Source organism: Saccostrea cucullata, unplaced genomic scaffold, assembly GCF_032062105.1.
Source record: "Saccostrea cucullata isolate Sc308-1 unplaced genomic scaffold, CSIRO_AGI_Scuc_v1 ctg631, whole genome shotgun sequence".
Lineage (NCBI taxonomy): Eukaryota > Metazoa > Mollusca > Bivalvia > Ostreida > Ostreidae > Saccostrea > Saccostrea cuccullata.
Genome location: NW_026919010.1, coordinates 141765 through 153720, shown reverse-complemented (window position 1 = coordinate 153720; position 11956 = coordinate 141765). Strand labels below are relative to the sequence as shown.

General features: G+C 33.8%; 3 protein-coding genes across 5 annotated transcripts; 1 reads left to right on the top strand and 2 right to left on the bottom strand.

The window, feature by feature from the left end:
* Nucleotides 1–77: 77 nt before the first annotated feature.
* On the bottom strand, nucleotides 78–774 carry LOC134277239 (uncharacterized; the record flags this gene model as incomplete). Its single annotated transcript, XM_062759560.1, has 2 exons — nucleotides 622–774; nucleotides 78–280 (listed from the first exon to the last, which is right to left on the bottom strand). Coding segments are annotated over exons 1-2 (356 nt in total), but the record flags the coding sequence as incomplete, so codon positions are not given.
* Nucleotides 775–3848: 3074 nt separating this feature from the next.
* LOC134277309 (uncharacterized) lies at nucleotides 3849–7704 on the bottom strand. Of its 3 annotated transcripts, XM_062759632.1 has the most exons (3): nucleotides 7617–7699; nucleotides 7181–7318; nucleotides 3849–6201 (listed from the first exon to the last, which is right to left on the bottom strand). In XM_062759632.1, exon 3 carries the CDS (start codon nucleotides 6185–6187, stop codon nucleotides 3962–3964), a length of 2226 nt encoding a protein of 741 aa, XP_062615616.1. In that variant the 5' UTR covers nucleotides 6188–6201; nucleotides 7181–7318; nucleotides 7617–7699; the 3' UTR covers nucleotides 3849–3961. The 3 variants fall into 3 exon arrangements, with proteins under 3 accessions (XP_062615616.1, XP_062615626.1, XP_062615634.1); XM_062759642.1 differs by lacking the exon at nucleotides 7181–7318 and having other exon boundaries at nucleotides 7617–7704; XM_062759650.1 differs by lacking the exons at nucleotides 7181–7318; nucleotides 7617–7699 and adding an exon at nucleotides 7395–7520.
* Nucleotides 7705–9194: 1490 nt separating this feature from the next.
* Nucleotides 9195–11721, top strand: LOC134277194 (uncharacterized). The gene is made up of 2 exons (XM_062759523.1): nucleotides 9195–9225; nucleotides 9355–11721. The coding sequence occupies exons 1-2, from the start codon at nucleotides 9215–9217 to the stop codon at nucleotides 11381–11383; spliced, it is 2040 nt and encodes a 679-aa protein (XP_062615507.1). The 5' UTR covers nucleotides 9195–9214; the 3' UTR covers nucleotides 11384–11721.
* Nucleotides 11722–11956: the final 235 nt, after the last annotated feature.

Genomic DNA, 11956 nt, shown 5'->3' with positions numbered 1-11956 from the left:
TGAAATCAGGATAAATGTATGTATAATACAGATGAATACAAAACTGAAAACGTGTACCATAATTGAACCCTACTTACATGTCATTTAGATACTGTTTAAGTGTGTCCCCGTTTATGTATGACAGTACTAAGTAAAAGTTTCTGTCCGTTTCCATCCATTCTTTCAGACGTACGATGTTCTGGTGGTCCAGACGTTTCAGGGCGTATAACTCTCGGTTAAATCTTCTCTTTGATCTCTCTTTTTGAAGGATCGACTTCTTTGGTACCACCTTAATGGCAGCCTTTAAAATATAAGTACATATTGTGTTCATATACTCCTTTCTTCAAAAGTTAGTAATATATATGTCAATTAAGTTTCAGTCCCAAATATACTTAAGTTTATAAAACAAAGAATTGTTCCTTTAAATATATATCATCAACTTTAAGGATGTTTGTGTGCTTTCAATCAGATTGACAAATAAAACAGTTGAATCAGTAGTCATGAATATTATTTTAATTCGATAACATTTTTGAAGAATAGATTTTTTAGTTCATATTGATAATACCAGATGTCAAGAAAAGTTTGGGAGACGTAGATTTTTTTTTCAATAATTTGTCTATTAATAGTAACGAATATACTCACATGTTCTCCGCTGAGGAGATGGGTCCCAAACCTCACGGTGGCAAAAGCCCCCTTCCCTAACACTCGTCCAATATTGTAGTTACCGACCCTCTTACGTTTGTCAGTCAATACAAAAGTTTCTTTGAAAACTGTCTCAAATAAATCCAATGACATGTTGATGTTAGTTCATCTGATGATTAGAATCGTGAAATTACAGAGATTAATGATAGATTCTCTGCTTCAAGCACGATCGTCGATGTGTTTCATCGCCTTTCCTTTCCAGACCAAACTTTCGAATGTAATTATGAACTTCAGATATAATCCAACCCTGTAAAATTATGATTGGGGTTTAAATTCTCTTCATATCAATTAGTTTTAGGCTACTGAACAAATATTGAAACGTGGTGCTTTCATGACCATCATTTGTTTGTCTGAGAAAACTCGGATTAGAATATAAAGGCGCAATGACTAAGTAAGACACGGGTTTGGTTATTGCTGGATTTATTCCAATGTTTCTTAATTCTTATACCCATTGAAGTGTTTACATGGTCTATTAATAACAAGTCTTAATCTTTTTTGCACTTTACTTTTAATTGGTATTCCATTCATACACCGGTCTGAGAGTTATTTAATAAATGAATGTTGCCAATACACAAAACCGTAAAGAAATGTATAGATAAAAATGAAGAAAACCCAGCGCCTTCAATTTTCTGAAAAATAATTTTTAGGTATATTTGAATTAAAACGAAGAGAGAAGTGCAAAAATACTTAAGTAAATTATATAGCTTAGTAATATTACAAACAAGTTTATATGAGAGAATTAAGTATGACTGTACAAGAATTCGTGGTCCAAACCATAAAGGTACAATTCAAAATGCATTCGTTTAAATTTTTACATTCCAATATTTCCTACCACATTTGTTACATTTTGATAACACTCAAGGTTTAACATGCCAATATATCAGTTCTCAATCTTTGTCTTTAAACGCTATATAAATATATCGTATGAATTTTAAATCAAGCCTATAAAAACTTCAAAGGTATCAAATGATTGAAGATAATGGACTGAACCCAAAATAGAAGTTTAAGAACATATACACCGAAATTTGTACATGTATTTTCGTACACATTTAAAAGTAAAATTTAAACGTAGTTAAATCTAGGAACATTAAAAATTCGCAAAACTGAGGGGAAATGATCTGATCCTAACGGTATCGAATGAAAGGTATATATAATACTTTTATTTTTAAAATCTTCCACCAATTACGTATAACTATCTTTTTTGAGATCAAAAGATCTAATTGAAAAAGTAATCATTTCCTTTAATGTATTCGGCATAATCCTAGCTTTACTGGCACAATCATTGGTAAATATAAAATAATTTATATTTGAAAATATAAATTTTACTGAAAGAATACTTGTAAATCGAAACAGATATAATACTTTGTAGAATTTTTTGGTTATGAAGAGCAAAGAATGATATCAAAAAACCTAAAAACTTTTTAGATCATTGAATTCAAGAGTTCATATTTTCGCCAAAACATATTATATTATTATATACGTCTTCATAGGTTATTTGTATAATTTGCTAAATAATTTATATTTGAAAGTATACACAGTTATTAAGATATTTATTCTGCGTAAAAAGTGTCCATCTCTATTTCGCTATTTTAAAACATTTTTATTCATAATTAAACGATTTCTTAATGTTTAGTTATCGTTATCAGTTCTGAGAAACTAGCTAATAAGTTTTAAATTGCTACAAAAAATATTCACCGTAGTTACAAAAATGAACTTACCCTTTATTTTCCAACCTTCGAATTTATTTTCCAACTTTCGAATCCATGTTTTTACCTGTTTACACCTTTTGTGACTCAATATGTATCCGAAATGAAATACTTCCCTGTATTAAAGCTTCAATCACCTATCAAGGAGGGCTTTTCCCTTTATAGCACCAATATATCCAAAACTTTAATGCTTCAAGTATGTGTTTTTAAAAAGAACAGAATACATTTAATGATCGGCGATTAATAGTCCCATATCAGGTCGCAAACAAATTGAGGCTCAGTTTTCAGGACTGTGTCTGTGTATTCGTATTGACACTCGAATAAAGAGCCTCTAGTAAATCTGAGAGAAAATTAATCACACGTCGATTTTCTCAATCGTATCTACCTTTCTGGATGTTTTAATCCCGATTATTTCTTCTATTTGACCGAACATGCATTGACAGCTGAGAAAAACACTCCAGTTTAATAGAGAGGAATAAATCACTATACTTAATCAGTTTTACACATCGCATCCACTCGAACGTAGAAACAGGATTTGGTTTTTTGATATGCTATGCCTATTCTAAGTGGACTTCTAAAGTTTGATTGATAAATACAGCCGAGATTTGATTAGAATTTAAACCGATAAATAAATCCTGTGATGATAGAAAGATGTGTTTGTCATTTATTGATACTTGGTTCGTTTGAGCAAGAACCGTATTGATGACGTCACAGATAAGGGGATATTGAACATTATCGCAAAGATATCTATGGAGATTAGAATTTGTGAACAAAGAATGTATTTATATAATTAAACAATACACAAACAATAAATACACATCCCTCAGTCACGTTAACCTCTTCCGTGCAATACAAGTTTACAGAGTGCATTTTTGCCATTTTTGGTGCACTCATTTTAATTAAAGGGGACGTAATTTAATTGGAATGCGTTTAAAATGCACATTACTTTTATAGCCACCTCAAAAATGTCTCCATAAGCCTTAAAGGTACATGTATATATGATTTTAATTTGTAGATGTGATCCTGCTCAGGTAGTGATTCTGTCATAATCTGCATATCCACGATTACCTAACTTGACTACGTAAGTTAGTGTCAAGTACAGACCGAAATTCAATAACATTGAAAGGCTTTAAGACAACACATTGACAGCTGCTTATATAATAGAAAATGAAATGGAACTGGTTTTATTAACCTGATTTGATACGCAAAAGCATGTTCTACGTAGGAACAATTTCTTAACCGAGGCAATCAATTGACAAATAAGTTCATGCCACAAGGATATCTACAGCCTTGTTTATAGTCAACATCTTGCAAATTCTTTTGTTGGCGTCATTAGCAAATCTAATCTATCGTTAGGTCGCACGGCTAACGTTTATCATACAATGGTTAGACTATTATTTTTACTCTGAATTGTCTACGGTATTTTCTATTTGCCCGAACATAACAAGGAGCACATGGCAGGTGTGACTTTAATAGGGAATGATTATACCTTCACAGCACTTGATCCCACCTCTGATATTTTCAACAGTTTGCGTCTATATTATGAATAACAAAATGTTGAATTTGTTGTAACTTTATATCAAATGTTTTCGCACAATCATTTCTATGACTTTTATGGCAACAAGAAATCCTTTTGACAACATCTTCTTTAGTCTGATGTGGTTTTGACTTTTTTCAGGTATAATATTTTGTTGACAAACAGAAACATTTGCAGCAGCAACATCATTACTTGGATCCAATTCTAAAACTTTCACAAAAGAATCAAATGCCTTGTTGTATTCTTCACAATTCACATAGCAGTATCCGAGTAACTGAAAGTCAATTCCAACTTGAGTAACGAAACAGTTTTCTGCAAACTTCGTAAGGATAGCCAAAAATGGCAGATTCAAGTTGGTGTAACATTTTATCAGATAATAATATGCCAAAGTTAACGAGGATATGTGAAGCATCTTTGTATGAGAAAACTCCCTTTGTAACATTTGGTCAAGAGTTACATTTTCATTTGTATTGTAACAGTTACTAAGGTGGTTAGATTTCTCCTCCAAATGGACAAACTGCTCCAGAAGAAGTGTCGCTTCCCTCCATTTTTGTACATGGCACAAGTAATTTGCAAAATCAATGGTTGTTGCGAAATGTACGCCCTCTGAAGCAAGAACCTCTTTGAAAAGTTGTTCGGCTCTAGAAAGTTGTTCGTTTGTATGGTAGCTATCTAACTGAGATCCAACAAAATACATGCACGCCAAGTTTCCTTTCAGTTTCACAACATCTGGATAAACGCTTTGTAGTTGTAGGAGAGATTCGAAATATTTCTGGGTAAGTTCAGTATCGCCTAAATTCAATCCAATGAGATTAAGTAGGTCAATGATATAAATAGCTGGCAAATGTGACCTTAAGAAAAAATCGAAGAAGGCTTGATGATATTGAAAAGGACTACAATTTTCTTTCAGTCTGATCAAAGCTATATCGCATTGTGTTCTCATGAAAGGACCAGTCAAAGACGCTACTATATTCCTATTTTCGGTGTAAGAAGGAATATCTTCTAACACAGACGCTATTACGGACCTAAAAATCACTCTTGTGGTCAAGCATCCGTTCCGTTCAAATACCATGACGTGGTCGTCAGTAAACTTTAACACGGGTGATAACAAGTCTTCTCTTATCATTTCCAGTAAAAGCACAGACTTGTTAATGTCCTCCTCGGTGAAAAGGTCAAGAAGATTGTTTTCTGGAATGAAATAGTTGGGCAAGACACCCAGTTGTAAGCAAACTGCTACACAGTCAAGCAAATACATAATACAGGACCCTGGATTTTCATTCCAAGCACTGACAGGGAGTTTTTCGCAGCAGTAAAGAAAGACATTCTTTAGACAGTAGGAGGATAAAAACTTCTGTGAACTTTCCTCCTGAATTTGATGTCTCAAGAGCTTAAGAAAAATGAAACACTGTCTTTGTGCATTGGTGACTGCACATTTCGCGATCATCTGCTCAACTTCAGCAAATGAAATCCGCCATTCGACCTCGGGGGTTTTGCTCAATTTGTGAGGCACCGGAACAGCATAGCAACCCTTGGAAACGATTGTTTCAATGAGTTCACAACTCATCCAATCATTGGTGCGTTGCCGTCTTAACCACTCGTCCGCAACACTTGGCCAGTCATCACAGTGAAATCCATGTATATGGTCGTAAGGGTTGATCATTTTCTGATGACGTCTGTCATACGTGAAAGGTTTTGTATCTTGATATTGGAGAGCTGGTCCATGTAATTCATACATTTCCCTTTCAGCTTCTGAATCCATCGGAATCTGATTTAGAAACTCTTCTTGGTACTTCGTTCCACTCATGAAGTAAGAGTTAGTTTCAACTTCATGCACCACGGCAAAATGATCCATTTTGGGTTTCTTTATTAGTTTAACCCTACAGTATCCTGGATGAACGTTTTCTGTATCCAGATACATCATATATTTTTCATCGGTCATCTTTGTTTTGTCACCACAAACCATGATTTTTTCATTTGTTAGAATGACATCAACATCTGACATAAACTCGATACTCCCTCTAGTGGCAAGTACGGCGTCCGGAATGTTGTATCCTTCCGCTTTGCTTCCAATGGGGATTACTTTCAGATCATCAAGCTGTATTGCATTCATTCCGTTAAATACTTTGTCTATTTGGTCCCGAATTCTTTCTTTACCGACATAACGTCTTGGGATAAGAATCTCCATAATATAAGACAAATGGAGGGTCGGAATACCGGATATTGCATCAATGTCAATAGGAACATATTCCGGAAGGAAATCCATGTCCGGTTCAATTACTGAAATGAAAATTAAAAACCTCAAATATATACGATGACCTCACTGGTTGCAAAAAACAATTAAAAAAAAATTATACTAGTCTATAAGACAAGAATGCTCCAACTTATACATAAATTGAAGTTAGTTGTATTTGTCTTTCAACTAAAAAAATGTCCTTATTTCTTCCAGATAGCCAGTAGTATATGATGAAAGAAGTAAAATTAGCTGTAGCTTAAAGGGAATAAAGTGAGATAAAAATGAAAGAGAACGTCGAGGTAAAATAACCTAGCTGACATCCTTGATATGCTATCTCATGAACGTTTTAGTGCATAAAAAAGTAATTAAAATACCCTGAAAACTTTTGTTGAAATCGTGTTAAGTGATAATTGACTATAAAAAATTAGAGCTTCCTTTCAAGATAAAAAAACAAAACAAAATACTTTGAAACACTCTCCACAATATGTGTAAATGTACATGTATACATGTAACTCTCAACAACATCAAACAAAGAATAACTGCGCCACGTTTTTTTAGCCAAAAATTGTGTTTAAATGTGTTTGTTTGCTTGATGTCCCTCGAACATTGTCATTAAAAATGACCTAAGCAAAAAAGTAAAAAAGACCGTCAAATATTTTCGTTTAACACTCTTCAGTGGAAAGTCAACAACTTAATCAACAGCTAGGGACATAAATAAACAGAATTAAACGACCATATTCTATGATCCGCGCCATTTTTGTTGAAGGTAACAGAGAAGAGATTTAGAATATGCACAATTTATAAAAAGGTTGTTATAAATTGTTAAACACATATATATGCATCGTAAACAAATTTGGAAAAATGGAAAGACAAAGATACGGAGGGCGAGCATGACAAACACTAAAGCAACTGAAATATATGTTTAAAGAGCACGTTTAGAAAATGTTGGAAAATGTATTATGGAAACAATAATTAAACGACATCAATTTAAACGGTTTTTCATGGATCAAGAGCTATACTTACAAGATACAGTATAAAATATCCAAAAATATCTATCAGATGGCCTTTGCTAGCACGCTGAATACAAGAGCTTTGCGTTGTCAAATGTCAGAGTAGATACAAATCAGTGACCCACATACACGATACTTACAGGGGCACTAGCTACAATATATACATACATATTGACAATTATTTTAATTCTTGCGGTTTGTGAACAGTGGCGTAGTGAAATGCTTACAAAAATTTCCTCCTTTTAGAATTACACAACGGAAAACCCACAAAGATGTTTACGTGCACATAGTTCTGCATTAAACATGTACACGTGTGACAGCTTGCTGCTTATAACAATCCATCATTTCTATTCTGAATTACGATTAATTTTCGCTTAAGTAAAGAAGGAAAAGTATGTTTGCTTAATTCATTTCACTCTCATTCACAAACTATGTTTCTGGCTACATACCTTAGATAAGGCTTGCTGTCCACTACGAGACCATATCAACAGATAAAAATAACTTTCTGACCATCTCCGACTTCCGGGACTCAACCGCGCCTTATTATGAATATTAATGACATGACTGTAGGTTTCAGGTAAATAAAAAAATTACATGATGAATATACCGGCCGCTTTCGCTTTTGATATTATTCCACAGTTTATAACATTTTAAAGGCATTTTATTAGAAGGAAAATGATGCCCCGCGGCTGGTTTTTTCCGCTCATTACTTTGTAGTCTGTTCTTATCAGTATTTAGATTTAAATTAATATGGGCAAACATCACATAGAGAGAAAAAAAATCCAACAAAGATACAGAATGTTTACTCCGACAATTTTTGACAGATTGCTCTCCGTAAATTAGCAAAAATAGCTCCCATTCGTTTTATATCAAATCCATGTGAAATTCATGTGAATTCTTTGCATGAGAAAGAAACGAAAAACACAACCTAATTTATATAAAAACTTCATGTGGATTTGACTTTATTTGAATATTACATAAAGAACATATATATCGCACATATATATATCGTGTAAATAAAAATTCACATAAAAATCAATATGTGAATACATGTATCATACAAGTCAGATCACATGATATTCGTAGTAAAATTTTGAAATAAAAAGAAATCACATAAATATCACGTGAGCCACTTTTCCCTATAAAAAACAAAAGCAATGGTTTTATATATTTGCTCTTTTAACCCTACAGATCCCGTAATGCAAAAAAGGTGAATTGTGCTGTAATATTTTTTGCGCACTTTTAATATTTATTAGCAAAAGTTTCGGTCAATTATAACTACCTTTCACTCCCTAATTTTAGGCACATTATTTAACTAATCCGTATATTTTATCCATCTACCTACCCTTTATAGTCCCCTTTACAAGTTCTAAAGTCGCTTGGTTAAAATTATATGTAAGATTGCTGAAAATTCACTTCAAGTGAGTTTATTGCCTGTAGAGACAACTATAAATGGTTGGGAGGTGGATAAAATATATATATTGGCTACAGAATGTGTCTAGAATTAGGGAGTGGACGGTAGTTGATTGAATAATGCTAGAAAGTGGAGAAATTTTCCCATAAAGTGCGCAAAAAATATTGCGCCGTAAATTGCACCTTTTTGCATTACGGGATCTGTAGCGTTATGGTCAAAGACAAATATGTAAAACCATAACGCTACAGAACTGCAGCTAAGAACAAAACAATGAAATGACTCAATAGCTCTTTTGAGGTTCATGAAATATGATGTAAAAGCAACACTTTTAATATTTGTTAGCAAAAGTTTCGGCAAGCGTTATTAATTTACCCATAGAAAGATTACTTTTACAGTTATCGGGATACTTGTAATTACTAGAGAAATATCTCTATCCGAAAATAAAAAAAAATAATTAAGATACATTAGTAATGTTAGCACAGAGAATTTATTTTAACCCTGTTTATCACTGCATGTTATTTTGTGGACAGGAAATAAAACGTTTACTTACCTCAGACTGTTATCTCTGTAATTATAGATAAAAAGTGTACTATTTTTCGCAAAGGTATATATCACCTGATCGCACGAAAAGACATGGCCTCCATGTAAGTATGCTCTAATTTCAGTTTTTAAAAAATTAAAATTGAAAAATATATTACAAATCTTTATAAACATTATAAATAAGGAATTCAAAAATGTCGATATACTATTTTTGACTCGATTCATTTTTACAGAAATAGCAGGACACAGGAACTCGTGTTTATGGGATTGTGTAGTCGTATCGGGATATCAAAACAGTTAGCCATGAGAAGGGATGTTCTAGATATGAGAGAATTGATAGAAAATCAGACTAAAAGGTATGACCCAAGAAAAACTCAGGTTATTTTGTACACAAGTGGTAGTCACAGGGAGGGATTTAGACTACAGGGATCTGACAGGGACTTTATATATTGGCTAAGTGACCACACCGTCATCTGGGGCCTTGATCAAGTTAAGAATTATTCTCCAGTCCAGGGGACTTTAATTCTTGCAGAGACAGATGACTGCCCACCGGGATTTTCTCTGCTGAAGATGGTCACTCCAACAAACTTTAATCAAGTTGCAAGTTCCTTCGTCAAAATCAAAGGAGATATTTTTATTTCAAGCTTTACTTTTCGAGATGTCTTCTGCTCAGCAGTGATGCCAAATTCTTCTGTGCACGGACCATGTGGAAGTGGGAAATTTGGACCGATTGAGTATGACTATGCTCACTGTTTTTCTTGTGACTTTTGGCCACCTTCTGCCTCATCCTGGATTGATAGATGTTCAATTTGGCCTCCTCCTGAAATTGTTCATGAAATTGCCCGAAAAGGATGCCATTTTGTGCCTATAGGACATAAACGTTCAAAGTTTGAAGAATTGCAATGGAGAATTTCTTTCTCTTTGGCAGAGCAAAAGCTTGTGTACACAATGAATCACTGTCAGTTTTTGACTTATGGCTTGTTAAAAATGTTCCTGAAAGAAGTAATAAACACCAATGAAGAAGAAAAGTTGCTTTGCTCTTATCACATGAAAACGGCCGTTTTCTGGGTAATACAACAAGGTACAATTGCCACATGGAGTCCACAGAACTTTCTACACTGTTTTTGGGCCTGCTTCAAAGCCATTCTAAAATGGGTTTACTTCGGAGTATGTCCAAGTTTCTTCATCCCCGAAAACAATTTGTTCACCAACATACATGGCTGTGCACAAACAAATCTATTCAGAAAACTGTATGGCCTTTTTGAGAAAGGAGTAGAATCACTTTTGGATTGTCCATCACTCAATTCCTTTCTGCAGAATGCCCTAAAGAATCGTGGGAAATCTCCCTGTACTGACGAGAGCACTATTATTTCTGAGGTCGATTTTGATATATTATTCTTCAAAGAAATATTTGAAATAGCATCATTGGGAAAATGTGACTTAAGGAAGTGTCTGAGGTACCTTTCCTCTGTAGAAGATCTCGTATCATCACATTTATCTGAGTATCACCTTCTCTGTCTAGAAAATATTCTGTCTGTCTCACTTCAGAATATACCTTTCTTATTCCACAACAAGTATAAAGACGGTAGCAATAAGATTTGGTACATCATTGACAGAATTTCTCATTACATGGTAAAACTGACATCAAGAATTGGGTTTATGTCTAACACTTTGTTAGAAGCAATGTACTGCTACAAAACGTTTAGATATAAAGAAGCCTTGGCTCTTCTGGATAAAGTAAAGGTCAAGTTATCATGTCCATACTTAATGTACTGTCTCTATGTGAATGACGAAAAGTATATCCATGCTCTCTTTGACCATACCCTGACAATGAAGATGAGAAAAGCCGTTACCTGGAACGTTAAGCTCTATAATTCTATAACTTATGTTGAAGAATTATCACTAGAACAGAAAGCAAGCAGGCAGGAAAATTTATCTACAATCAACGTCCCGCCTTTTGTTATGTTGTTATTTCTGAAATTTCTATGTGTCTGGCAAACTAAAGCAAGCAATTTCCAGAAAGTTTTAACTGAATTCCACATTCTACTTGAGAGTGATAACTCAATACACGTACCTTCATGTCTCAAAGACATATCCTGGCAAATGTTAGGAATTTGTTATGAAATGTCAGGAAACTTCAAAACTGCCCTGCATTGCTATTCAAAATCAATCCAGCAGCAACCTCTGAATAAAATTCAGGAAGCTTCGCTCAACAGAGCACGAAAGATCATTCCTCAGGTTGATGGGATCGAGGATACATGATCGAAAAAAAATGATATAAAAGTGGTTGAAATGACATAAATGACATAATGTAACTGATTTTAAATAAACATTTTAGATGGCATTATGTAACTGATAAATGATGTCAAACAATCTTTATCTCATATTTAAGAAGTTCTACAATCAAATGAAATTTTAAGGACACTGCCTTACAGTATTATTCCAGTCAAACTGAATGTGAGACTCCCAATTTCTACACCAACCACCAAGAAAGGTCAAACTACCGAAATCAGTCCAATAAAAGTCTGGGAACAAAGCTTGCGACATAGCACTAATAATATTTGGAGAACTAGTATATACTGATCCTGAAGCAAGAATGATTAACCACTGCGCCAAGACTAAAAATTGAAGAAATTCTGCAATCAAATGCATTTTTAAAGCTTCTGTCCTATGAAATAAAACCAAATCAAATCGTCACCAAAGATGAATGTCAAGTTTTTTAAGTTATATCCATATAAATTCAAAGACTTTTTTAAAACAACTTTTAAGTTTTTTATCACTCTTTGACAAAACAAAACATATACACATTGACGTGAGAACAGAAACTTTCTTCTA